This window comes from Oreochromis niloticus, linkage group LG7 (genome assembly GCF_001858045.2).
Source record: "Oreochromis niloticus isolate F11D_XX linkage group LG7, O_niloticus_UMD_NMBU, whole genome shotgun sequence".
In the NCBI taxonomy this organism is placed as follows: domain Eukaryota; kingdom Metazoa; phylum Chordata; class Actinopteri; order Cichliformes; family Cichlidae; genus Oreochromis; species Oreochromis niloticus.
Window position 1 is genome coordinate 25,362,479 of NC_031972.2, and position 27,581 is coordinate 25,390,059.

Genomic DNA, 27,581 nt, shown 5'->3' on the forward strand with positions numbered 1-27,581 from the left:
TACTGACTCATCAGTGGTGAAGCAGACGATGCGCCTCTTCAGTCCCTCCTTCTTCTGTTTCTCTAACATATCACGACCCTGGAAAGGGATTGAACTCTTCAGCTTGCAGGTGAAGGCTAGCCCCGCCTCCAATGGTGTGTCATCAGGGCGCAGGTCGGCGTGCCAATGCCTGTAGCCTTAAAAACAAGAAACACCGAAGATTATTTTAAAAGCCATGTTTACTGCATATTTGGTACAATATTATTAAAAGTAAACTTTGGCTGAGTTCCATGCTGGATGTCTATTAAAAGAAATGTAGACTCAGTTGTTTTGTTTACTAGTCAAATCCTACCTGAGCTAGATTGGATATTATAGTTATACATTTATGACCTTTAAATACAAGTTACCTTTCTCTATGCTGAGCGAGTCGATGGCTCTGTAGCCTGAGTTGATGATGCCGTGCTTTGCACCAGCAGCCATGACAGCACGGTAGACTGGAAGGCAGGAGTCTTTGGGAATGTGCAGCTCCCAGCCGAGCTCTCCGACAAATGACAGGCGCATAGCTCGCACCTGTGATGAGAGAGGGGGCAGAGAGGAGGCTTAGAAGATGGAGAGATGCACAAAGAGGACCGAGCTGCCATTCCTCTTTTTGTGCTCACTCATGCACAAACACACAAACACAAACACACACTTCATCCTTAAGGCCCAAATTTACATGGAATTCATTTTAATACCAATAGCAGCTTCACAGAAAGCCAGAAAACAGAAGAGAAAAATGAGGACAGATGTACGAAGATACAAGGTGCACAAGAAAGGACAGGAGGGAAAATACAATCATACTGAAGGTATGAAAGACGTTGCTATGAATCAAAAGGAAAATGGAAAGCATTTTGCAATCTGTGTGTCATTCTTTATAGTTTGTCTTTTTTAATAAAGATCGCGTTAACGTTCATCATCTTCACAGCAAAAAATGCGGAAAAAGGAAAAGGAGAAAAAACTCCAGTGAACGGCTCAGGAGAAGCAACTGCAATCTGTTTACCTTCTGACAACTGATGAAAACTGCGCAGTGAGTACAGAGTGTGTATCCTGTCATTTTATTTTTGCAAAGTGAAAATCTGCACATAAATTCTCCTTCTGTTTCTTCTTCTATGGTATTATGTAAGCTAAAGCGCCCTCACACCCTTACAGAAAACTGTGTGAAATTAATAAAGCAAAAATGTCAGCCAGCAGAATGGCTATGTAGTGGTTATAATAATCTAATATTTTATGCAGTTTGCTACAACAGTGAGAGCCATTTTCATTTTTAACTTTGTCTCAGTGAAACAAATGGGAGTGAAATGAGATTAAACCATGTAGATATCTTCCCTCAGTTCCTTTTTCACTACAATAATATATATATAATGTGTCAGTAATGTAACAAGAAGTCCCAGTACATGTACATGTTATATATCATAATTATGTATGGCAATGTGTCTCCATTACAACGTTAACCACCAGGGAGGGGAAAAAACGAGCAATACATGTAAAGATCTGAAATCAAGTTGCATTATCAGTAACAGCTTTAAAAATCCAGAATATGCCACTTAATCATGACAAGACTTACTCTGCTGCCTTAATTTGTATCAGATTCAACAAAGCACTGAAAACATTCCTCAGAGATTTTGGTCCGTATTGACATGACAGCATCACACAGCTGCTGCAGATTTTTTGGCTACAAATCCATGATGTGAATCTCCTGATTCAACCCAAAGGTGCTTTGTTGGATTGAGATCTGACCATGAGTATAGTCATTAGTCATTGTCATGTTCAAAACACTGGTTTGAGATGATTTAAGTTTTGTGACATGATGCGATACATGCTGGAAGTAGCCATCAGAAGATGGGTGCACAGTGGTCATAATGGGATAGCCATGGTCAGCAACAATACTCAGGTAGGCTGTTGTGTTTAAACAAAGCTCAGTTGGTGCTAAGCAGCCTAAATGTGTCAAAAAAAATGTCCCCACCCCATTATAACACCACCAGCCTCAAACTGTTAATACAAGGCAGGATGGATCTATGTTTTCATGTTGTTTACTCTAAATTCTGGCCCCATCATCTAAATGTCACAGCAGACATTCAGACTGAGAACAGATAATGATTTTCCAATCTTCTATTGTCTAATTTTGGAGCGCTAACGCAAATTGTAGGCTCAGTTTCTTGTTCTCTGCTGACACGAGTGGCACCTGTACAATGGTCCTCTGCTGCTGTAGCTCTATCTACGTCAGTGTTTGGCGTGTTGTGCACTCAGGGATGATCTTCTGCCTACCTCGAATGTAACAAGTGGTTATTTCATCTGCCCAGAGCAGTATGACCACTCTCCTGACCTCGAGCAAAGCATCAACAAGGCATTTTTGCTCAGACATACTGGTTATTTTCTCTTTTTCAGATCGATCCCTAGAGATGGTTCTCTGGGGAAAATCCCAGTACAGTAGATCTTCAGTTTCTAAAATACTCAGATCAGCCCATTTGGCTCAAAGTCACACATAAATCATCCGTCTTCCTCATTCCGATGCTTGTTTTGCACTTCAGCAGGTCAACTGCATACCTAAATGTATCGATTTGCTACCACATGACTGGCTGATTAGATATTTTCAGCAATGACCAGTTGAACAGATGTAACTAACAAGGTGGCGAGTGAGTGTACAATGTTACAATGAAACAATATGAGAACAACACACAGGTGACAAATCCCATATTGCTCTTTAAAATGAAATCACATCAAATCTAGGTGAGAGAAAAGGAGAAAGAAAGATCACATCTAAAAAAAAAACTAAAAAAAACCAAGATATGAGAGAGAGCAAATAAAAAAAACGTGGAGAGAAAACAACAGTTTCCCCAGTAGGTGTAGTGACAGCCAGGCCATCTGGCCATGTAGGGATCACCCTGAGTCCCATATGTACGCATGAAGCTCTGGGGAAGGTACATGTATGCCTGCATATATTCAAAACACACACTAAAGCACATGAGTGACCACCAATTATACATTTACCAGGCAAAAATCAAAGACAGATAGCTAAAAGGCTGACATATGTACAAGACTGCATCTACACATAAATTTGTATCTCCCTCCATACATGCTGCACATTTGCTATTAGGAGAGAGCGAGAGACAGAGAGATTCTAATGAGCTATGAGGGGAGCAGAGGGTTCTGGTCTCACAGCAGTGCAGCCATTAAAATGTCACCCAGACAAGGCCAGAAACCAGCTGGAAGACAACACAAACGGCACACTTGCACACAAGCAACACAAACACTCCTGCAGAGCTGTGAGAAGATGCTGACTGCAACCACCAGAGCGCTGCATAATTCATGCAAGACCAACTAAGAGAGAGCGGGTACGTGTGTGGACATATGTGTCGCTGCATGTGTCGGTACAACATGCTCTTTTTTTTTTTGAGGGCAGGAAGTCTGTGGAGGTCAAAGGCAAAGGATGATCACACTTAACTGCATCACTTCTTGAAAAATTTATAAAAAAGACAGCTAAAAATGAGTGCATGAGCATCATTTTTGCTCCTTTTCCCTTTCCTCTATGGCAACTGCACCTCCATCCCTCCGTTAAGATACCAACCAAATGTTTTAATAATCGCAATTGGTCTTTTATTTGTACCATGGTATGAATACAGAGAGTTTCCCATGTGCTTCTAAGCCACATCCTTATAAACTTTGTTTTGAGTCAGTAGACCTCAGGGACGGAGGAAGAAAAGGTAGAATGTGAAAAAAAATACATAAATTTTGGACAGACTCGACATGCAAGTAAGTCACAAGGACGCCTTGAGACACACCATCTGTTCCTCCTACACACAGTGTACAATCTTTGATGACTGAACCTTTTAAAGAAAAAAAGAAAAAAAAAATACTGTTTCACTCAACAGCATGCAATTTGCATAGTGGCATTTTTAATTAACTGCATTCTTCATTTAACAAAGACAGACAGGGTTATTTTGAAGCAGAGAAATGTAGAGCATCCATCGTGCACATGTGTGTGCGCATGTAACGGGTGTGTGAGTGCTGTCACCTGATGTCCTGCTGCATTAACAACTTTGTGTGAGGAGAAGGAGAAAGCTTCGTTGCTCAGGTCTGTGTCTAAAACCTCCTGTAATACCTCCCGGCTGCAAAAAAGGGAAAAAACCCCAAACAATAATAAGAAGAAACTCTGGCAGTCATTCAACACATTTTTCAACTGCATTTGTGCAACCAGAGTGCAGAAAACACAATTATTGTCGACATTTTTTACGTATTTATTTTGATATTTTGGTATACGTTTTCCCAGCACAAATAATGCTGGAACAATCCAAAAATGTACCAGCTCTTCTCCCACAATCATACACTCACACACATCACACACACACACACACACAAAAATCAATATTACATAAAAAAAATGAGTCAACAGTAACAAAAAAAGGGGGGGGGGGGGGGGGGGGGGGGCTAAGTTTAGCTCACTGTGCTGCTTGTACATTTGTATGTTTGTGAGTGGGCAGGTAGAGAATACAATGTGTGAGGCCTCGTCAAAGAGATATTTTTTGTAACATTGTGGCAAGAAGCCAGGGATGAAGATATCAGGGGAAGGGTTAGGAATGCAACTGGAGGGGTGTCCTCTAATTCAAAAGAAATAAATGCGTAAATAAAATAAATAAATGCTGTTAAAGTTCCCTGCAGAAATATAGCTGGAATATGTAGGGTTTCTAACATGTGTATGTGTGCAGGTCTGCATGCATGTGTGGGGCTAATAATAATTTGCTTTGTGCCATTTTCCAGTTCCTCCCATCCCTTTCTCACTGAACTTAAAAGCCCAACAGCAAAGGCTAATTAGCTATATATAATCAGTGAATTGCTCTGTTTTGTATGTGTGTTTGCGTATTTGGCAAAAGGGGCACTCGCAACCACCAATTTGTTTCTCCTACTTGCCGCATCACTGTGGCTCTCAGCTGTGCGTCTGAGAATCCGCATCCACACAAACAAGGCTCGATTAAAGGACGTCACATAATTTCATCCATTATACAGCGCACAAGGTGCATAATTGTAAAAGCGAGTGGTTAAGCACTACTTTTGCCCACCGGAACGCACTGCCAAAGCTGCGTGAGAGAAAGGCTGCAAGTTTAAAGACTCCCCTTATTGAGTGAATTTGAATGAGACGACTCAGGGAGGGAAAACACGGGCAAACACATTTCCATAAATGCTGCAATCGCTCCTCTCCTCATGCTCTAAAGGGATCAATTTGCTTCGTAAGAAAACAAAACCCCAAAAATGCTGAATTTCTCAAATGTGGCAAAAACAATACAGAGGAGCTAAAAATGATTATAGTAATGTGCGCAGAGAGGCAACACAGATGCCAGTCTTTTCTAAATTACACACACACACACACACACACACACACACACACACACACACACACAGGCACACAAACACACACAAACATAGAGGGAATCATTCACGGGTGAAAATACGCACACTCATGAAATAAATGTGCTTTGGATGCTAAAGAAAAGTCAATGAACTCCACAATCATCATAGATATTGTCTTGCGTGTATGAGCATATAAAATCACACACACACATAGAGAGCACATACACACAGAGCACATACTGGGCTATCTAGCAATGACGCAGTGGTTTCCAGTTTGACGTAAGCAATAAAAGCAAGAGGGATAAACCTAGGAAAAAAAGTGAAGATGAGGGGGGGGGGTGAGAAAGATGTGGATACAATCCACAGAGACAGAGAAAAGAAACTTAGGAGAACAGGAGAGAGAAGCAAAGCCTCAAGGAAAAGAAATCGACAAAACCCACACAGGGAACAGAGTGGACTAACCCTGCTGCTGGTGAGAGGGAAGAACAAAGACAGAGGGCGGTGAGCTGGGGAGGAGAGGAGGTGAGAGGGGAAGAAAAAGATAGATGTGGAGTGCAGAGAATAAGATAAGGAATAGGTAAAGGTGGTGTAGCTTCACTATTTGAGTGTTGAGCAAAGGGAAACTGTGGGAAGGATAAAGAAAGCGTTGATCTCCTTCCATATCTGCAGTAAGATTTTTACTTGCACCGTGCACAAATTTGAATCCGTAGATTAAGAAATCAAGATGATGTTGATGGTTGAAGCTGAAGAAATAGTTGCTATGTGACAACAGGTCTTATGGAGTGATGAACTCAAATTTGAAATCTCAACATTATTGAAGCAGCTTGTGATCATCTTGAGGGGAGCAAAAATCATCCAGCATCCAAAGCAGAGCTTTGAATGTCCTTCAAGAAGCCTGCAGAACTTTCCATTAGTGCAACTCTGTTTTTGCCTTATATAATGGATTTCCGTGTGTGTCTGCACGTGTTTCAGTAAATCACTGCACCCATTTTCTCTAAATCTCTGACAAACTGCATCATTGACGGAGTCTGATGAAAATTATTTACGTAAGATAGCAGAATTGACACTTAATCCTTGAAACTCATCACTAGTGTTCAACTTGGAAGCTGATGCAAACCTTCATGGGATTCATTATTTTCGGCTCTGAGGTGCAGAAGAGTGAACTTGAGAAGCCCTAAAAAACATAATCTAACCAGTAAATGTACGATGAGGTGATATCATGCAGTAGATTGCATTCTGAGCAAGGTACCCCAGGTGTCCTGAACTTCACAAGGTTTACAAGGATTTTGCAGGTCAGAGTGGATATCAAAGGTCCAACCTGTCTCAGTACCCTACAGTCTCTTAACAGTTGGATACACACCTTGAATTGTTCTCTTGTTCATTTCTCATCTGGATATAAGTCATTCCAGTCATCATTGACATTCATTTCTAACCCCTTTTCTTTCCCCACCTTTTGGGCCCCTGGATGCTGATCATCCCCATGTCCTCAGAGTGGTCCGTCAACTGGCAGCGAAAGCCTTGATCCTGAAGAACTGTTCTAATGTGGTTCCAGTTGTGTTCTGCCACACCGCCTCCAATGGCCAGGTAATATGCATCACCTGGAGCAAAGATAGATGGCGATCAGGTCAAGTATAAGAAAGAGAAAGACACACGAAACAGCTTTATCTATAGCATACAGTTCGTAATCACAAGTATGAAGAATCTCAGCTGACAGCTACATTAGGTGATCTGATGATGAGATAACAGAGGTTATTACATTAAGATGTTTTGAAAGTTGACTCTGTTGAATCCTTCCACTAACTTTATGCAGATATATTCAGCAGAACTTGCCAAGAAATTTGCATAATTAATAGGGCGGCAGCAACTTTTTCATGGAATTTTAATTGCAGCTTCCCACCTAAGATGTCATTACGTAACATTAATTACTTAATAAATTAATTTATCTCCTGTGATTCATGTGCACCCTGGTTTTTTGTTTAAATCAGCAGCTGTGGTAATAGAAATAAGGGATACCTGAACAGATGTTATTTTCCGGGCTTTTTTTGATGTGGTGCAGTCAAAATGGCAACATAAAGAAACAAGCTACTGCTATGTAATGTCGAAAGGCGACACATCTTTCACGATATTCTCTTATTTTGAGTGAGACAACAGTAAAAATAATTAATAATGGTGGATAAACGGTACTGATTGGGCGAAAGAAACACAAACAACATATAGGAAAAAAATAACAATAAGTCTGAAATAAGATAAAACAGAATGGCACATTTTTAACGCAAATAAGCAAAATACAACAGCTAAGATGACAAATAGTGATGTGGAGATAGGGAGATGAATGAAATAACAGTAATAGGTAAAGAGTACAGAAAATAACTGTGAAACACACACGTCTACGCACTATTTCTCACCGTTGGATTCTGGTGCCAGGGGCAGGTTGGCAGCACCAGGCTCCAGTCTGCTCACAGTCAGGTCGGCCTCTGACCCTCCTCTTTTATTCAGCATGCAGGTATACACAGTGGTACCTGCAACACACACATAAACAATTAATACGTGCTGCAGACTTTGCTGACATATTTTAAGTATGCTGTCGAGTGGAAACAAATTGATGGAAGCGTGCTCTATGTGTGAACAGGGATGAATATTTAATACATTCAAGTGTACTGACACTAAGTTCACTACTTAGTTGTTCTGAAGGAACAATAATCGGGGCTCTGATCCTGTTAACTCATAAAACTGCTTTTTTGTAGCGCAAAAGTCCTGAGCCACACCTCATTTCTTTATTTTTTGCTGGAAAAATGGGAAATAGGTGTTGCAATTTACTTCCTATGTGACGCTGGATGTTTGTTGTGATTGTTTCTTTCTTTAAAAAGAGGGGTTAACCTTTCCCTTGATTTTGATTTTACTTTAGCTCAGACTTCTAGCTGTTTTGAGTTTGCTTTCTGTGATAAGTAACAGGAAATGTATTTCTTTTTTCTTTTATAAATGTAAGTTATAAAGATGCGAGTGTGCTGAACCTCAGCAGATGCCGGTGTCATACATTTTCTAAACTCACAAAGCAAAGTAACAGAGAGGCTTAAAACTAAAAGGATTATCTGTCTTCTCACTTCTTCAGAACTTGATCTCACTTCTGGAAAGGCTCTGGGGCCAAAAAAGTAGAAATGTAAAGAACGCAGCTTTCCATTTTCACATCAGCACAATGGTAGGATTCAGACACAGCTGTCAGTTTGCCGATTGTGACAAGAATACAAGAAAATGAGGCAGTTTGTCGCCACTGTTAACAGCATACCAGACACATTACATGCTGGTATTTAGAAGTCCTGTGTAGAAGGCTGTTATTCCTCGCTTGTTGGCATCTTTTTCATAACTCTATCCACGTAGCTGCCCTTTTTATTCTGTCAATCTTTCTTTTTCTTTTTTTTTTCCTCTGACCTGGCTTCTTGTTGACATCAGCAGTGAACAGCCAATCAGCTGCCTTCTTGGCATCGGGTCCAGTGAGATAGAACTTTCCAAAGTAGGACATGTCAAACACAGCCACACTGTGTCTACATGAGAGGCACTCGTTCTTAATCTAAATAAAAATAAAACAAACAAAAAGAACATAATAGCAAAAGGATAAAAACAAACTGTCCCAACTCTGCAAAGCATGATGTTTCTAAGAAGAATGCATGTTATTGTCAGATCCCTGAAGGCAACATTCATCAAGGTTAGCATTCCCTCCTCTAATTTAATCCTGCAAGCTGCTGAGTTAGCGTGCTTTCTCCCTCGATACCATTTAAACACCATTAAACTCACCGACTTCCCCTTAGAAGCCTTCAGTGCGTTTATACTCCTCTGACCGCACGGTAATACTGCACTATCGATCACCCACGCTCAGCCACACATACCATTTACTCTTAGTACTGTCTCTTACCACGTCATGATGTGGAGGAAAGTCAAAGGTGTACTCTTGACCCAGCAGTTCATCGTATTTGTACTTTTCATTCCTCTTCACATCGTAAGCTCCATAATAATCATAGTCTTTAACCTTTGCAGTATGACACACAAACAATTAGAAGCTAATTAATCATTACTGTTTCGCAAGAAACAAGGCAGGATGTAGAACTGGGCCAGACACTGTGGTAGCATCATCCATTATTGGCAGTCAGTATGTTCTAACAGCCTCTATCCAGCGAGGCTTCTGAAAAAAATATCACCGGGGCAATTATATAAAAGTGTGCCTGCGACTATGTATAGTATTCAGAATATGTGCAGTGTAAGTGTGTTTCTCACAGCAACAGGTCCTTCTTTGTTGAACCAGCCAGGTCTCTCCCAGCCATGCCGCTCTTGGAACATGCAGCCCTGCTCTGTGAGCACCTGAAAACAACCACACATACAGAGCACAGAACAGCTAAAGCAGTTTGTGGCTGTCTTTGAAGAATTGCTATTTATTCACTAGAGGGCAACACGATGAACTAACACAAATATTGGACACATTCTCACACTTTAAATGAGGAAGCAAACAGTTGACAATTTACAAAAGAAGAAAACATACATGAACACAGTCGATGCTGTATTTCTGGACACCTGTGGATCTAACTACAATTTCCTTTAAGCTCTGTTCTCCAGCATGAATTCAAAAACTCTAGCTGAGAGGTATTGTGATAATAATTCTCTGTGGTTTTGTCACAACAAGCAAACCTTTTTCCCCCCATCACGTCCAGTCTTTTGATCCATTGTCAGTATAAAGATAATACAGTACAGTTTGTCAAAAAAGCAAAAAATTGTCTGGCCTAAACATTAAAACTCTAATCTAACATCACAGGAATCGATAAGAGTGAAAGTACACTGTTAGTTTTCCATAAACTGCTGCAGAAATATTAAACTTCTTATTTCTTGAACAGTCTTTAGATAAGATATATCAGGGCTCCTTGTTAAACTGACAATCGCCCACAGTTTGTAGGTATGTTCTGCTATGCTCTGCTCCTAGCAGGCATCTAGCAGTCTCTTGCCAAAACTTCCCACACTAGGCTATATTTACCATCTGTGCTACCGAGGTGGAGAAAACGTGTGAGCAGCAGTGTCAGAGATGGCCTGCATGTGCTCTGAAATAATCCCATATTGCCTCTTAAAGCTAGTCTCATTATTTGCATAGCTTCCCCGATTGATCCAACCCTTAAGTTGTTTTAAATAGGAAAATAAGGAAATAGGAAAGGTCACAGGTGTGTTACACATGAAAAGATTACTTGTTGTTGTGCTAGACAGTCATGGATGGTAAAAAATAAAGTAAACACTGTCTCAATTCTAAGATTGTACATTTTCCAAATTTAGTCCTTACATGGTCTTAAAAATTGTTAAATGCAACCTCAGAACATAATATATTACACCACGTCATTTGTTTTGTTTGAAAAAATGTTTAAACCCCATGATGCAAAAGCTTATACAAACCACTTTTATCACCATTAACCTGAAGTAATAGATTTAGCCATAGAGAATTTTTGTCCCACTCTTTAAAACTTCAGTCATTGCACTGACTCGGTGCAACGTCTTGATCCTGTTACAAATTTGCTGCTGTGCTTGGGATCATTGTCCTGTTGCATGACGCAATTTTGTGTATACATGGGTTTAGTATACAGAAGAGTCCACGGTAGACTCGGTGTTGTTGTTCATCTCAGGTTTTATTTCCTTGATTCAAAGATCTGCTAACGACCAGATTAAATCATAATATTTAAACCGTATAATTGAAAGAGGGTGTATGTACTTTTTACCATGACTCTAAGGCTTAAATTCTTTTGCTTTTTACTGACTTTTTGCTCAATCTGACTTTATTTTACTATTTCCCCAACACAAAGAAACCTATACTCATAGATCCAAGTAAACAACAAGATCTTCCAATGACTATAACACAAACTTAAGTTATAGTGATTACAAATTATTTTTATTTCATAGTGAAGAGCAAAAGCCAGATGTTGAAAACCCCCTCATATATTTGTTCTGTTCAAAATCTTAAAAAAACCAAACAAATTGTAATATATATGAGCTCTGGTTCTTTAAACGAAGCAAGCTCTGAGAAAGCACACGATATAAGCTACAAGACAAATTGACAATGTTACTAATGGAATTTGTGTTAGTAATCGTTCATGAAAAGATGCCTGCATCTGCGAGTGGGGGTACAAATTGCAACAGTTAAATGTAAATGAATTCTGGAATAGGAAAGCATGTCTAAGTGGATCATTAATGCATAAAGTGTGGTAGTGGGGCCCATTAAAAGTTTGTGCCAGGCTCAGGAGGGAGGGGAAGCTGAAAGACATCTGAGACCAGGCTACTAAAGCTAAGTGTAGCATTTAGATTCATGTTGGCAGGGGTTGCATTATTAAATGTAACTGCTGGGGATAACTTACACCTCTAACTGCCTTCTGCTTGGATCAGCTGCCTCTAGGTTTGAACAAAGGCAACGGAATGAGAGAGTGAGATCCCCGTGTCCCAAATCACGAGTTTACAAACACTCGTATGCCTATATCTCTCACAAGTCTTTTAAGTTCCTTTTTTGACATCCACACACATGGAAATGTGACAAGCTAGGGTTTCAGCAGCATCATTTATATGTAGATTTGTCCTATCTGCACATTTGTGTCTCAGCTAGCCAGACAGATGTTGTGGTAGCAGAAGTGTAGAAAGAGAAAGAAAGGGGAAACACATAAAATGCAGACTTTAATGAGAATAACTAAAGCAACACAATTACGAGAAGAAGAAAAAAGGGAAGCAGACTTGTGTGAATCTTACGAAAACCTGAATGAATAGATGAAGAAAACTTTGAGTGACTGAAGGAGAAAAGTGGAAAAGTTAGACGGGTAACAGAAGGAAGAAATCAGAAATGACAGGTCAGGTTACATGCAGGGATAAACATGGACTGGATATTGGTCCACAAGCCAACATATATGTTTGTCTAAATCAAGACAGACACCGTAAGTAAATGCCCTGACGGTTACCCAACTAAAAGAGCTTTAAGGAAGCCAAGGTTAGGCTTAATGTTTATCTCAAAGGAAAAAAGAATCATGCGTATCTTCTTGCCCTTCACCCACCTACTTACCAGCTTCTGCCTGCCTTACTTTAATAAAAAGGTTTAAACTTTTCATCCGTGCCTGAGTCGTGCATATGAGTCCTGTGCTCTCTGTCACCATTTGCTAGACTACCTTTTCATACAGTAGTTCTTTTATCATTTCTGCGCTTATCTCAAACTCATCCGTGACTCACACCACAGCTGAAAGGAGTGTGACTAACTCCCAGCACAAAGACAAAGCATGTGGGTCACTTCCTTGAACTCTTCATGAAACACTGTGATTAACTGTCTGCACTGGAGATCAAGCCACTGACCTACCTGGTGGAAAGGATCCTTCCTCATGTTTCGGCTGGCCAACGGCTCATCAAAGGGGAACACCACAGAGTAGTTCTTGGCATACGACTCGTGACTCCTCTCTCTGATCCACCGTTTGTTGTCTGTCAGCGAGTTATGAAAGCGCCTGAGAAAGGAGGGAGACGAATTCAAAAGATGCTCATTAAAAGTCACAATCGTTCAGACTTCATTAAAACTTCATTTTTACTGTAGTTCCTGCTGCCTTTTGCTAAAGTGATAATCTGAAGAATTTTGAGTAGATTTTGTGGAGTGATGTACCTGATGTCATAGCCGTACATGTCCTTTTCAGGGCGGCCATGTATGATCCAGTGAGCCAGTTCTCTACCACAACCACCTCCCAGCATCATACCTGAAACAGAAGGTGTAAGGATCAAAGAGATGTTGATGGGAGAAGCATTCCTGGTCAAATTCAGCTCATTTTTTTATTACTGCTGAAACAATATTAACCAGTTTTATGTAATTGTGGAATAAAATAATTGCAGATTATAGCTTCTTTACTGTCTGTAAAGCCTGTAAATATTATGAGTGCCAATATTTCTGTAACCAAACAAAGATGCCTTTTTGGATGCTGGGAACTTGTAATGTGCATGGATTTTCTACATTTTTTAATTTTATGATAATTAAAATGATTGTTGGTGTACAATGAACCAGCCATTCAATTGTTACCACAAAACTGGGTCCCTGAATGAGGACCAAAGGGGAAAAAATAATGATCATTTAAAAATGTTCATTTATTTACATTTTTTGAAATTAAAGACAACCCAAAACCCATAAAATAAATGCTAAAATAGATTTTAATTAATAAGAAAGGAGACAGACAAATGTTCAAAGCTTTAAACTGTAATAATAATAATAATAATTAAATGAGCATATAGTACTGTGCAAAAGTCCTAAGAAACATCACTCATTTTCAGTCCAGTCCTTAATCATTTTTAGGGGAATTCTTTTTTATTTGCTTGCTAAGGCACTCAACACTGACCTGCAAATCAATCAGGTACCCAACACAAAGGATGAACTAGTTACAGACAACTTAGCAAAAAATCTATTTTTAGTTTCATCTTTTGTTACTAGCAGTCTATCACACAAACACATCTTTTTTTTCCCCCATTTCTTTAGTTGAATCTATGGAAAATGCCAAAGATAGCACAATTCAACAGACACAAAATAGATTTTTAAGCCAACAACGTGATTTCCAAAGACTTATCATATTCTGGCACTGTGTGCAGTGTGGCCTTCGAAAAAATCAAAGAAAGAAGTGGAAGAGCAAAGAAGAAGAAAGCTTTTGTACAATTTAAATTTTCATCAGAACTATTATCCAAGTTCACTCTTTTGTTACTTATATACATCTTTCCCATGTTTGTCCTGAACTTTACTTTTTTTTTTTTTTTTTTTTTAAACAGAGACTATTTTGTGGATATTCTGAATAAGTCGCAGCGGATCTCTAATCCCCTTCTTGCTCACCTACGTCCTGCCTAGAGGACAGAGTCACATTAATTTGTAGAAAAGAAAGGAAAAAAGAAGAGAAACAGAGCAGTTTATGTCCTCTGATATGGCTCCTATATGATCTACATAAGGTTATTTTGACCCTTCTTCCATCTTTTGACTCTTGCTCACAGGAGCCCCCGAGCAATGTGACCTCATCATCTGCACCCAGTGGCTGCAGCATTGTGCATCTTTCAACCCAACCAACAAACAATCATCAGCAATTCAATATTTTATCTGTCAAGTCCCAAAACTGTCGGGTTAATGAGCTGGGCCCTTTTAGCAACCCCCCGCTTGCATTGTGCTGCTGGTAATTTGCAGTTATCAAGGGTATGTGTGTGTGTTGTGTGTATGTCTTTCCCATGTGCTGCAACCACAACATCAATATGCAGCAGCACGAACAGTGTGTCCTTGCAACCCTCCGTCATCCCTCCATCTCCATCTCTCACAGCGTCCCCTCTCCCTCTATCTCTCATTACTTCACTCATCTGCAGGCACTGTCACTCTGAGCCCGGGTGGACAGTTGAATGGCTGTTTTGCTAGACAGATGGATGGATGGATGGGTGCAGGGGTTGAGCGATAAAGGGAGGAGGGGTGAGAGGATGTTGATGAAGTTCTCCCAAGACAATGTGGGGACAACCAGCAAGGCGAGGTGGCACTGATAAATGTCACTGGAGATAACTGGGTTGATGTGCGAGTTTCCATACTTGTAAATCCTCGTGCTTGAGCTTCCACTCATTCTGTCGTCCCCTTCTAACCCGTCCCTTTTCCTTCCTCGCGCTGTTGTTCGTTTATGCTGTGCAAATATTTGCCCCTTTCACGGTCATTATGTATCATCTATTCTCCTGGCTCTCAGATTCTTCTTCTTGACATTTACAGCAGTGCTGCCAGCAATACCACTGCTGCTAAGAAAGAGCAGGAAAACATGCACAATTGTTTTTTTTAATCTTTTTCTAATATCCTCTTCAGCAGATTAGCAAGCACATTAATCTGAAATTTTAAAACAGCATTTGGTGTACACATGATTTGGCTACAACTGAACATTTTGGAAATTGAATGAGGATGGTCGGTTCCATCCAGATTTTAAACATGTGTCTATCAGCATCTATAAAGAGGCACTTCTTTGTGTAAACACTGTATTTAATTTTCCCCCCGACATTGAATTTGTTTTCCTGCAGCATGCTGCATATCAAGATGTGTTATTCAGAAGTTAGACAAACAAGATACACTAAATGAATTAGTCCTCAGAGCCAGGATAGTCAGTACTCTAAAATCCTAGTCTTGATATTTAGCTAAACATTTGAATGCTGGTCTTGATATGAGGTCATCTGTGTGATAGCTAAAGCTTGGCCTAAGATGAGTCATCCATCAGAACAATAATCCCAAATGCTGTAGGAACTGTACATTAACAAATGCCTGCAAACCTCAATGAACTAAAGCGAAGTTGTAAAGATGAATGAGCCAAAGCTCCTCCACAACAAGGAGAAAAGGTCATGTACTTCATACACAATTTCATATATTACAGTTCACACATTTAAGTGTTTTTAACCTTCTCTTCTAACTCATAGAAAGCCAAGTACTGCCACAAATGCTTAATTGTTTACTTAAATGCTTTGGTTATTGAATATAGCACATATAATCAGCACTTAAATAACTAGAACTTTAGAGTCAGTATGTTCTTCACCTTGAAATTAACAATACTCCCCTCAGAATGTAGAGAGTGTGTTTCATGAAGCCCTTTTCAATAATTTTTCTAAGTTAGAAATTTGATCCTCTTTTGGCTTCACATCCACACTAATGCTTCCATTTTATGAGCCAACACAGTTGGCTAAGATTTACATCATCACCAGTATCCTTATTATTTCTTATTGTGCACAATAAGAAATAATAAAGGTGCTCATTCCTGTGATTGTTAGCGAGGCAGGGATGCAGCTGGGTAAGAGGTGCTGCAGTTCATAGCTTTAAAAGAAAGAACAAAAAAAAATACCTTTATAAACAAGAGTAGTTAAATGTTCAGCATGATGGGTTTGACACCAAGAATAAGTATCCAAAGGTTGCCAGGCAACAAATACAACTTCAACCAGTCTGAAGGCTTGGTGATTGCTTGGAGACCAAATTTAGCTCCAGCAAGTAAAGAGCATTTTTTTTTTTTTAAAAATCTGTCAAATGTGACCCCTTGGTCTCCGGACTTTCCTGCCTCTCCGTGCCCGGCCTTGAGCCAAGACAGCCGTGTCACTGAAAATGCGAAAGATGCCGTTTCCTTGTCAGAGGGGCATAAAGACAGGGGAAGAAAGAGTGACAGATGCAGAGAGTGTGAAGAAGGGACGACATGCCACATCAATGTTTCCTTTGTGTGTGTGGATGCTGAGTGCGAATCGAGCACAGTTCAGGCAGGCTACGAAGTCAAGCTCAGTCCCAGCAGATCGGCTGATCTCAGTGGCAGCCCACATCAACTGATGTTCCAAATGCCTTTCTGCACATCCAATTTCTTATGCAAGGCACACTATTTAAGCTGCTTTAGCCTTCCCACACTAGCTGCACATCTGCAATACATCTACACATCATACTAAATCTCCGACTTAGACAGTATCCGCATCACTGATGCCTGCTCTCCTCTGTGCTGCTAGTCGTACTGCTGCTTTCCCCAAACTCTAGTTTTTAAAAGTATATACTTGCAAGACATGCAAATAGTCTTCTCACTATAGGAAGCGCTCCCTTTGGTGAGCGGGTAACACACGCAGGAGACCAGCCTCATGACTCCCACTCACTGTCTGTGAATTCGCATGACAATTACGTGCTTAATTCACACATAAGCTACATGGGATATTACACTTATTTTGTACCATAGAGCAGGCAGCACAGCTCCACCATGTAATGTTTAGGAAAGTTCAGGGCTGCTGTGCATGTGTGAAAATGACTCAGGTGTGATATTAGTAATACTAGGTCCATTTCACTGAGCTAGTACCCAGCATGACACTAAAAAATAAAATGGGTACGACAGCATTGTAACCACCTCTATTTACACAGGTTGTGTTTCTATGTAAACGTAGGAAAGAAAATATAACGCCAACAGTCCCAAGCTCACTTTATAGTTATTAATTACCAGAGAATAACAGATGGGGGTCCGCCTCTCACATGAGGTTGTTGAACATTTAGCTTTTTGCTCACTGAGCTGCCATGAATTAATAATCCAAACTGATGACAATTTATTATTTTTATGAGAAGTAGCCTATTGGCAAGTTTTACCACTGTTTTCAGGTATAAACGCACAGTATGAGGCAGTACTCGAAGGACGCGTTAGTACTCTGATCAGCGTGGTGGACAGAATATTTCACGGTTAAGTGGTTGCAGAATAGAAAAGCAGTGGTGAACATCAAGGACCACTCATTAATTTGCAGGGAGTCAACTACACCTCTGAAGGAGAAGAAAATACAGAAGAGGGAGGTCTGTGTAACATATGAGTGTCGAGATGCCCACACATCAGGTCTTCACTTCACTGCGTCTCCCAAGCGTCTGTCAGGACTGCAGCGCCGGATCCCATAGTCTTTTGCTCTTGTGCAGAAAAAAAGGCTTTGTCTGAATTGTCTTAACGCTTATGGTGATTACTTTACCCTTTACGCCCCCTCTCTCTGTTTTTCAGACTGCTGAGATCCTCACATTCCTCCTTCTCTAATGTCAGTAGAAAGTTCATCCTTGAGTGAAGTAATGGAGTTATTTGGGTTGTTTCTGTGTGTGCCAGCGTGTATGTGTATGTTCTCGATGAAAGCTGAAAAATGAAAACCACTCTATTATTCATTTGTGCCTTGAGAGACCCGCAGAGACTGGTGAAGGCTAGGTCAAAGTCTAGGAAAAAAAATTCTTTGGCCATTTCCCTTTGCTTATTTTCTTCATTATTTTTGCCCATTTGTTTTCTAAGATTTCTTCGACCTTTGTCGCCCCTTGAGGAATCATTTCATAGAACCATTTCATAGATTCCTCAAGGGAAAGCTATTAAAGATGAAGTATTTTATCATAAACAGGCAGTGAGTGCAGTGTATGTATTGTTTCTTTAAGGCAAAGTTTATGAAGCCAACCATTTAATCTACGATTTCTTTGCACTCTCAGGGATTCTCGCTCACTCGCCGCCTCCCTTCCTCTCTTTTCTCACCTCTGACTATTTTATTTCTTCAGACTCTCAGCTGTCAGCTGATGCAGAACTTACCAGCACTGTTGAAGCCACAGCCCAGGAAGAAACCTCTGACCTCTGGTGCTTCTCCCATCAGAGGCTTATGGTCTGCTGTGAATGACTCTGAAACAATAACAGAGAGAAACTTTGTGATAAAGGTGGGAACCAAATTTTTCTATCCGATTCGTCACAGGAGTCAGTCTCAGCTCCTATGGTAGCTCGGATAAGATACAGCCCACGCATGACCCTGAATTGGATATGCAGAAGAAAAAGGACTGATAGATGGATATTTGACTACTTTGGCTATTTTATCAGTGTCATATCTGGCTTTGGGTCATTCCATGTCAAATCATCAAATTTTGAGACTTTATGCTCATCCATCTCCGGTTTGCCTAAAAATTGGAGATGGATACATGCCCATACTTTTCAAAATAAATCAAATACTTTCCAAGATATATTTTTTCTGGTATGTCTGAGCATGAATATCTCAAAAACTTCTAGAGATAAAAGCCTGAAATTTTCCTGGACCTTTCCTTTGAATCAGGGTCTGTCATTTTGAACAGAGATTTTTTTAAAAAGTCACAGTATTTTCTACTGAAGATATGAAGAAGAAAAAAAACTCGCAGTCCTGTAAAGTCCCTTATCCGAGCACACACTAATAACAAACATCACGTTGCAAAATACAAATACTAACATTTTCTGAAGTGTATATAGCCCCATTTCACAATAATGCAGAATAAAGCATGCAAAATACTTTTTAATATGAAATTCTTGGTCACAAATATGAAGAAGGAATCCAAATTTCATGCTGCATTGAGTAAACATGACAAAGTGTAAAACAAAAATATCAGTAAAGTAACATGCTCAGTAACATTAAATATTTGCATATTTTTCATTTTGATACATACTCTACCTACAGTTTCCAGATCTGACGCCCATCAGAGATCTTATAATTCAGGGTAAGTTTAAAATACTAAGAGGCGATAACAACGCAAACAACCCAACAAGTACTGATGTAAGACTTTTCACATATGAAAATAAATAAATACAACAATTTAAAGTAGTTAAAAAGGGATATGTAGCCCCTTTCACGTAAGTAGCAAGGTCAAGTTGCTGTGTCCACTTGGTGTGATCTGTATTCCAATACAAGACCCTAACCCCCAAACCCAACCCAAATCCTAATGCCACAGTTGCTACAGGCAAGCATGAATCATTCAATTGACTTCCAGATTGAATCCTGCAAGAATTGGATGAGACTAACTACTGATATTTTTGTCTTTGTGATACAACTTGTCATATTTTCTCAATCCATTGTGAAAGTTAATTGAAAATAACATTTTTGTGACCAAGAATTCCATGTTAATCTATTCAAAACGTTTCATTTTGCATTATTCTGAAACTCGACTATAAACCATTCAGAATTCTAGTTTCCTTTTGCAATGTTTTATTAGTGTTTGCCCAAATATGGGATTTTACAGGACAGCTTGATTTTATGTTTCATATTTTAACTAGTCATGTTTGATATCTCTATCCAAAATTCCACATCCTGATTCATTTTTACGATATGAAAGGCCAGTGAAAAATTCAGGCTTTTGTCTTTAACAGTTTTTGTGATATTCATGATCAAACATGGCAGCAGATCTTCCACAAATTAGATGATTTAAGATATGATTTCTTCAGATCTCATCACGATATCAGCAGTCTGAGTGTCGAATCATCTGACATGTTAGCGGATATAATAAGAAATGCGTCTCTATATTCGGTGGACAGTCTGACAGTACAGGATGTGTTAGTTTTGCACAAGATATAAAAGGATGGGGAGGAATTGTGACAAGGCTAAGGCTCAGAACTTTTCATATACTGTGTTTTTAGTTGGCAAGCCACCATTTATCATTTAGGTTTGGTCAGGCTTGGAAGAGTCCTCTGAGACTTCAGAACAGCTGTGTGCAACACTGAAACTTAGCGAGCCGTTTGTGGTCAGTAAATGCCTCCTAACCATAACGTCAGGCTGGCTGTTCATTAAACCGTAATGTCTCCTTTTCTATTTCCACTTGCGTTAAAAACCACAGATTGGATGGTTGGTTTTGGAGAGCTGGAAGTTGTTTAAAGGCAACTTTAGCCAAGTTCTGCAATGCAATAATAACTTTTTTAAAAATCCAATACATGCAATAGTCTACTGAACTAAGCCGAAAGAGAAATATTTTCTCTTATATACCTACACACACATGCATGTGAATATGTCTTTTAGCAACATTAGACTAACTGCTGAATATTCCAAAAGAAAACATGGTAAACCTTTAACTCCATTTTCCATACTTGTGTCTATATAAATAAGTCTGAGCAGTGAATTGCACATACTGATGGAACTCATAATATTCGAGTTATATTTCAAATTTCTCCTTCATTTAGCTTGCTGTGTCCTCATGGAAATGCCAAAGGTGCCTTAGTAACTTCTCACTTCTCATTAGTAACATTTTCTCACTCTGAAAATGTTTTGCTTAACGCAGCATGCTTATCCAGTAACACAAAATGAAAAACCTACAGGACTTAAAGCCAAGGGCACAGATAAGAAGAACAGACAGCTTTTCAGACTTCTATCTTTATTTTTTCTTCCATCATTTCGTCTTCATTTCATCTCTGTAAAATTTATATTAACAATTTTTATTTCCCTTTAACATTTTCTTTTTTGTCTTTCTGCTTTTTGTCAAAGTCAAAGCTCACTCTGTTTTACTTTTCTATCCTCACAAAATCATTCTGATCATTATTCCAAACTGCTGCTTCAGGCTAAAATAATGAAAAAACTCAAATCAGAAACCACGAAGCATGGCTACAGACCAGCTCACATAACCAGCTGGGCAATGTGATATTACCTGCACAGGAAGTCAGGCTCGAGTTAATCAAACTATCTCCTCTGCAAACATGGCATACAGCTCGCTAGTTTACATATTCATGGGCAACCACAGTATGCATCCAAAGTGTTGTGAAAGTTGCTTGTTCGCTGCTGTAATGCATAAGGATTTGTAGGGAAAGGCATGGAGGAATTGCTCAAAGATTAATGCTTCTTTTGAACTATGATTGCCCTTCTCCTGTGGGGACATATATGTCCACTTACACATAGTCACAAATAGATGACCTGCTTTGTTTTTAGGGACATAAATCAAATCCCTGTAATGTTAAACACATATATCTACATATTACCATGTAGACTTTAAGTTTAAGATTCATGGAAGGGTTAGTGCTAGGAGGTTGCAGATAGAGTAAGTCTCCAGGAAATGACCTCAGTAAATGTAATTCCCAATGAGGTGATGGGAGCACAACTGAGCATGTGTGTGTGCATATGTGTGTGTGTACCTGGTCCACAGACAGTGGACTTAATGCCAGTCTGTTCCAGAGCAGGAACTCTGTTGACTGCACCCTCAATATGTTGCATAAAGACATCCCAGTCCAGATCGAACAGGCTGAAGGCGAACTTATCAGACACCTGGGAAATATTAAAAAAAAAAAAAAAAAAAAAGGCTCACTGATAATAAATGACTGGCTTACTTCCAATAACCTTGAAACCTTGAGTAACCTTAAAATAACGGCACACATTTAGTTTCTCTCTTTTTTTTTTTACCCCTAAAATACACCAATTTTGAAACTAATTTTCACACTGAAAATAACGAGTTCTGCTTGAGGAAGACACCGAGTCTCATAAATAGGGACCACATCTAATTAGAAAAATTGAATTGAAGATTTTTGAGAAAATGCAAATGAGCAGTAAAACGAGCACTGAATTATGGTGCATTTTAATATTTTTCCTTTTCTTTGTCTGTCTTTGTAGACTAGAGTCAGCAGTGCTACTGTGATGTTCAATGCTGATGTACCGCCGCAGTGCCAGTGTCAAAAATACTGCTGTGCTCTTTTATCCTCTTCATATGTGACTGGAGAAAGCAAGAAGCACACTGCAGCCACAACACATCCTGTAGCATCTGTTAAATCGTCTCTTCCTCACCACAGAAACATCTGTCATATCGGCCCTTCCTCTCATCTCGGTATCTTGTCCAAGCTTTAATTTGCTCCAATCTGGAATTCTGTAACTCCCTCCTTTTCAGCCACACCAAAATCCAGCCTTTAACTCCTACAACTAATGGCCAGCAGCACAGACGACCCCCCCAACCCCCACCTTCCCATCAAACACTAATCTGGCTGACTCAGGGCACTCAAAGTGGAAAGTCCAGCACGCCAGAGCTGTCCAGCAATTTTATCAGTCACGCATTTCTCTCTCAATTCTGGCCCTGATTCACTCTTTCATCTACTTTTACTTTACTTTTCTCCATTTTTTAATTATGTAACAGACATGCCTAAACAAAAACAAAAAAAAACACTGGATAACAATATCAACCCGCTTTCTAAAATGTTGAATGTAAGTGATTAAGTTAGATAGATGGTTATGGTCTACAGTCAAGTACAGAGGACGTACTGAAGGAAATTCCTTTGGCTTCACAATTAGCGTCTGCTGTGACACTCTCAGCTTCGATTAAGACTTTAATGTCATATGGATGCCTAAGCTGACAGTAGCTGCTTTCATGTGAACAAAGAGTTCTGCACTATTACCGGGCATTGACACTCAGCTGGGGTATCTGAGAAGCAGATACCTTTGTCCTAGGCACCACACTTCTCCCAATCCTTCCCAAGCCATCAATCTCGCTCATCTTCAATCACTCCGCTTCTTCTATTCTCCACGTCTCCTTGCTAATTCTCCTTTCGGTATCTATTCTTTCTTCTTCCACTTGCTTTAAGACATCAAAGCTGCTGCAGAACGAGAACAAAGAAGCTGCTTCCGCTCAAAGAAATCCTCTAATATGTAAAAACCACTGAGGAGTCTGCAGACAGGCAGCTAGCCAGACAGAAGGACAGAAAGCCAGGAAGTTAGGTTGACAGGCAAAAAGATATTATCGGTGACCTGCAGAAAACGTCTAATGGCTTTCATTACTTCTGAATAGTAAAAAAGACCGAAGCTTAAAGAAAAAAACAGGCATAAATCAAGAAGGAATGCATGACGAGTGAAAAGTTTTAAGTATCTAATGCATAAATGCATGCCACCAAACCTCCTGCCAGCCCACTTAACAAACTGCTCTAAAAACCTGTCCTTGAGAGAAAGTACAAATCCATTAAGACCAAAACCACCTGTCAGTTCAAAGGCTCTTAAAAAGATCAATCTCCAAAGTCAAACTCTCTCTAAAGTCGGTCTTTGCATGGAACATGCAACTGCTTGCACAATGACTTTTTCTAGTTGCCAGAGTGTTGTTCGAATAATTAGTCTTCAGAGCCTCTTGCAGTTCCTTTTACAGATGTACTTTGGTTTTAATGTTCCAATAAAACAAATTTCACCCCAAGCGGAGCTAAAAATACAATGTTTGTCAGGGGCTGTGCTAAAAGAATGAGTATGAGGTAATTAAAATCCAATAGACTTATCCCCTCTTGAGCACTGTGCTCATCACTGTGCACATTAGAAATAAAATATATATGGAGTGTGGGCAATAAGACTTGCAACAGTTTTATTAATGGATACAAATATAGGACTGTTTTTTTCCTTTCTAAGTATAGTTTTCTGTATAAACTTTCTAGAGAAAAATAAACTTCCCAAATGTGCCAGTGTTTGATCCCTTCTTTGCACAAGCGAGTTTCATTATTTGCATCAAGGTTAATAAACTTTGCCTTCGTGTAAGTGACCTGAAGGCACTGGATTTGATGATTTGATGAAGTCATCCAACAAAAGCCACAGATTCCAAAAGAACTTGTCACTAAATTGGGAAAAAAAGGAATCCTGTTCTTTCCCTACTGGCTATACTATACCTACTCATGTGCCTCCAGAAGCATCATAAACATTATACAGTTTGTTGCACTTTCCTTTATAATGGCTACTCAAGTTTTTATACTTAAAGTCCAACATTTATAGCTTTGTGGCTTTACAGAAAGATGATAAGAGAATTGATATTTGTCTGTCATATTAAAAACCTATGAAGTTGACCCAGGAGGCTGTAGGAATATTTAAACTGAACCAGATTAGCGGCTTTCTGTTGTTCTGTATTCAGGCTAAGCACACATAAACATCCTGGATCCAGCTTCCTAGACAAACAAGTAAAACAGTTATAAATAAAAAAAATTAGGATGCATATATTACAACCAAGTTTGAGCATCCTGCAAACTAGGGGAGAAATAGCAAAATTGGAGTGTAAAAAGATGTGATCATAAAGAATGGAAGAAAACTGCTAACTGTTCTTATAGTATCTCAGTCTTAATGCTAAGCTACGCAGGTATCAGCTGGTCACAAACTATCAGCCTTTTGGAATAAAACAAATAACAAATAATTTCCATAGGATACTACAGCATTTGGTATTTTACTTTTTCATGAGGAAAGGACCTCATGAAAAAGGCCCCCCCCCCCGCACGCACGCACGCACGCACACTGTTTTGACTGCTGTTATGAATACAGTTTGACCTCCAAACTAATACAGCAGAAAGTAATAGACAAAGTAAATAAGAGATGAGGTCAAAATGACACAGAGAAGGAGAAGTATATAAACTGGATGAGAGTTTATTCAGCTTCCTAATTAAAATATTTGATTTTTTTTGTCGAGCAAAGCTAAATCTTTTATCACAGCACTCACTGAAACGAATAGAAAGAGAATCTGATAATTAACCACAGGATGACATTCAAGCTTACCTCATCCCAGAAGATGGGGTTTCTTTCATAACCGCCCACAGACAGAGCGTCACCTTGAAGGCGCAGGTACACTGATGCATCATGGTCCCTGACATTTGGCATGTTCTGGGAAGATGAAAGTGAACGGATCAAAACATGAAGGAATGAGAACACAATCAGTTAAGGACGGTTTTTATGAAAAAAAAAAAAATGTAATAATTTTATTACCAAATAGTTGTTTAAATTCTCCAAGTTCATAAAAATCTACAAAGCCAGGGCCTCAAAAGATATCTAAAAATGACTAACTGTAACAGCTAATTCAAATATTCCATCCATTCAGCGATTTTCTTCATCGCACATCCAATTCAGGGTCACAAGAGCTCAGGGATGGATGGGATAGGCTCCAGAGACTGAAATCCCAAAGGCTGCCTAAAGCTATTCGTAAAATTTTTTGAATTGCTAATAATTTCTTTATGTTCTAAAGGAAAATGGAAAACAGGTGCAGTGACTTATTGAAACATGGACAAGAGTGAGTTTCCTTGTCATTCTAAAAAAATGAAGCTGCTGCCAGAATCCTTCCAGATGATACTGCATGGTGGATTCAAGTGCAATTATAATTCCATAAATTTTGACAACATCCCCAATACCACTCGCTGAAATGCCGCCCTAAACCATGACAGAGCCTCCAATTTGTTTTAGAGATGGATGTAGACACTTACTTTTGTCTCTCTGTCCTGACCTCTTCTGTACCTGCTGACAGCAATTTGTCATCGCTCCATAAGATCTGTTGCCGCTGATTTTTGGTCCTGTTCTTGTTTAATTTGGCATACCTCAACCTTTTCTCCCAACTTCCCTTCTTTAACAATGGCTTCTTGACAGCCACACTTTTACTGAGACCATTTCTGATGAGGCTTCAGTGAACAGTTGGATCAGCTAAAGGGTTAGATGCATCTCTCAAGTCATGTGTCAAGTCTTGGATATTTCCTACTTCTTAAGTACATGACTTTCAGATACTGCTCATCTTCTGTAGATAGTTTTGGCCTCCTCTTGTATTTTAAGAATACACTGCACATTATGTCAGCATTTGCCAAGTTTTCAGCTAATAGCTCTTTGGGAATCACCTTGTTGGTGCCAAAAATACAATTTCATGCCTATCAAAATGTTATCTTTGGCATTTTTATTGATTTCATGATCTCATGTGTTCTTGCAACAGGCTGCTAGGAACAAAGCACCTAAAGATACAATTTAAAATGTGTCTTTGCTAAGTTGTCTAATATATGTGGACACAATACTGGTTAATCCCTAGAGTTTGATACCTTTTTAATGCCTGAGTGATTAAGTGGGTTCAGTGGGTTAAGTGGCTTAAAAAAGAAGGAAAAAAAATCTGGAAATAGTCAGATAAAAGGACTGGATTGAAAAAGAATGAAAAACCAGCCAAGATTAAAAAAAATGTCTGAAAATCCTTCAGACAGTCTGGAGAGCTATTGCTCAAGACTACCTTAAATAATTATAAGAAAGTCTGGTTCCTTGGAAGCTGAATATAAAGACAAGTGCACAAGACTTTTGTTTAGTGCTACATTTTTATAAGATGTTAAGAGCTGTACAAAAGGGGCATTACAACATGGGACTAAAAAACAGCCTTAAAAATGTTTACAGCAGCAGTCGTCCATACAATGACCTATCTTAATATTCTTTATGCATCACAGCATAGCGTCTAACATACCATGTAATCATTTCGTTGTGTTCTAATAAATATTTATGCAAAAATGTTCAATAAATAGTTACATTTTAGGTATGTTGTCTCATCTGTATTCACGTCACTATGGAGGTCTTTTCTACCCACCAACTGGTTTTCCGGGTAAAACCAAAATACCAGTGAACAAGCTGACATTTTAAAAACCGCTCACTCCAAATAACAAAAGCCAAACTGCTCATTTCCCCTCTCTTGCGCACTGGGTGCAGTCTGCCAGCTTACTTCATGTGATCAATACTAAGCACTGCACTACCTTCTGTCCTTCATGTACTCACACACAATCTGGTATGTTTTTTTCCCCCTTACTTTAAAGCCACCACAGCCTCCCAGGAGGTTACATGTCACACAAAGACACACAGATGACATGAAATGTTTGACCTGACAAGTTGCACACTCTGGTGGGAACAGATTTCCTGACATCCAAGTGTGCGAGTGTGTCATTTTGTGTGTGGGCTGACGTCTGTGAACATGATGTAGCAGTAATGCTGGTTAAGCTCCTCTTAAACTACATAATACAGGGAAGCTGACAGACCGCCTACAACCACCAGCCTCGAGAAGATGAGCACAGTCATGCATGTGTACACTAACTTAATCTAACAGTCATAAGACTCGCAATCACAGAGATACAGTGAATCATGTGAACATCTGTTATAAAGTATACTCATACAGGGGCTTCCCCGGTGGATGCAGGTTCACGTATCATATCAGTAATATAAAGATACACACAGATCATTCTGTTTACTTC

The 27,581-nt window shown here is 39.4% G+C and overlaps 1 protein-coding gene across 2 annotated transcripts in view; it reads right to left on the bottom strand.

Annotated features, from left to right (window-relative positions):
* The window catches only part of sardh (sarcosine dehydrogenase), a 39,170-nt gene that overhangs the window by 4,349 nt on the left and 7,240 nt on the right, over positions 1–27,581 (bottom strand). For both annotated transcript variants that reach the window (XM_003444416.5, XM_005451377.4), the window contains 13 exons: positions 25,105–25,209; positions 21,747–21,876; positions 18,432–18,518; positions 13,007–13,097; positions 12,713–12,854; positions 9,628–9,711; positions 9,269–9,382; positions 8,788–8,926; positions 7,767–7,880; positions 6,812–6,959; positions 4,031–4,124; positions 387–549; positions 8–176 (listed from right to left, as the gene is read on the bottom strand). In XM_003444416.5, coding sequence (XP_003444464.1) covers positions 8–176; positions 387–549; positions 4,031–4,124; positions 6,812–6,959; positions 7,767–7,880; positions 8,788–8,926; positions 9,269–9,382; positions 9,628–9,711; positions 12,713–12,854; positions 13,007–13,097; positions 18,432–18,518; positions 21,747–21,876; positions 25,105–25,209 — 1,580 coding nt within the window. The remainder of the gene's footprint in view (positions 1–7; positions 177–386; positions 550–4,030; positions 4,125–6,811; positions 6,960–7,766; positions 7,881–8,787; positions 8,927–9,268; positions 9,383–9,627; positions 9,712–12,712; positions 12,855–13,006; positions 13,098–18,431; positions 18,519–21,746; positions 21,877–25,104; positions 25,210–27,581) is intronic.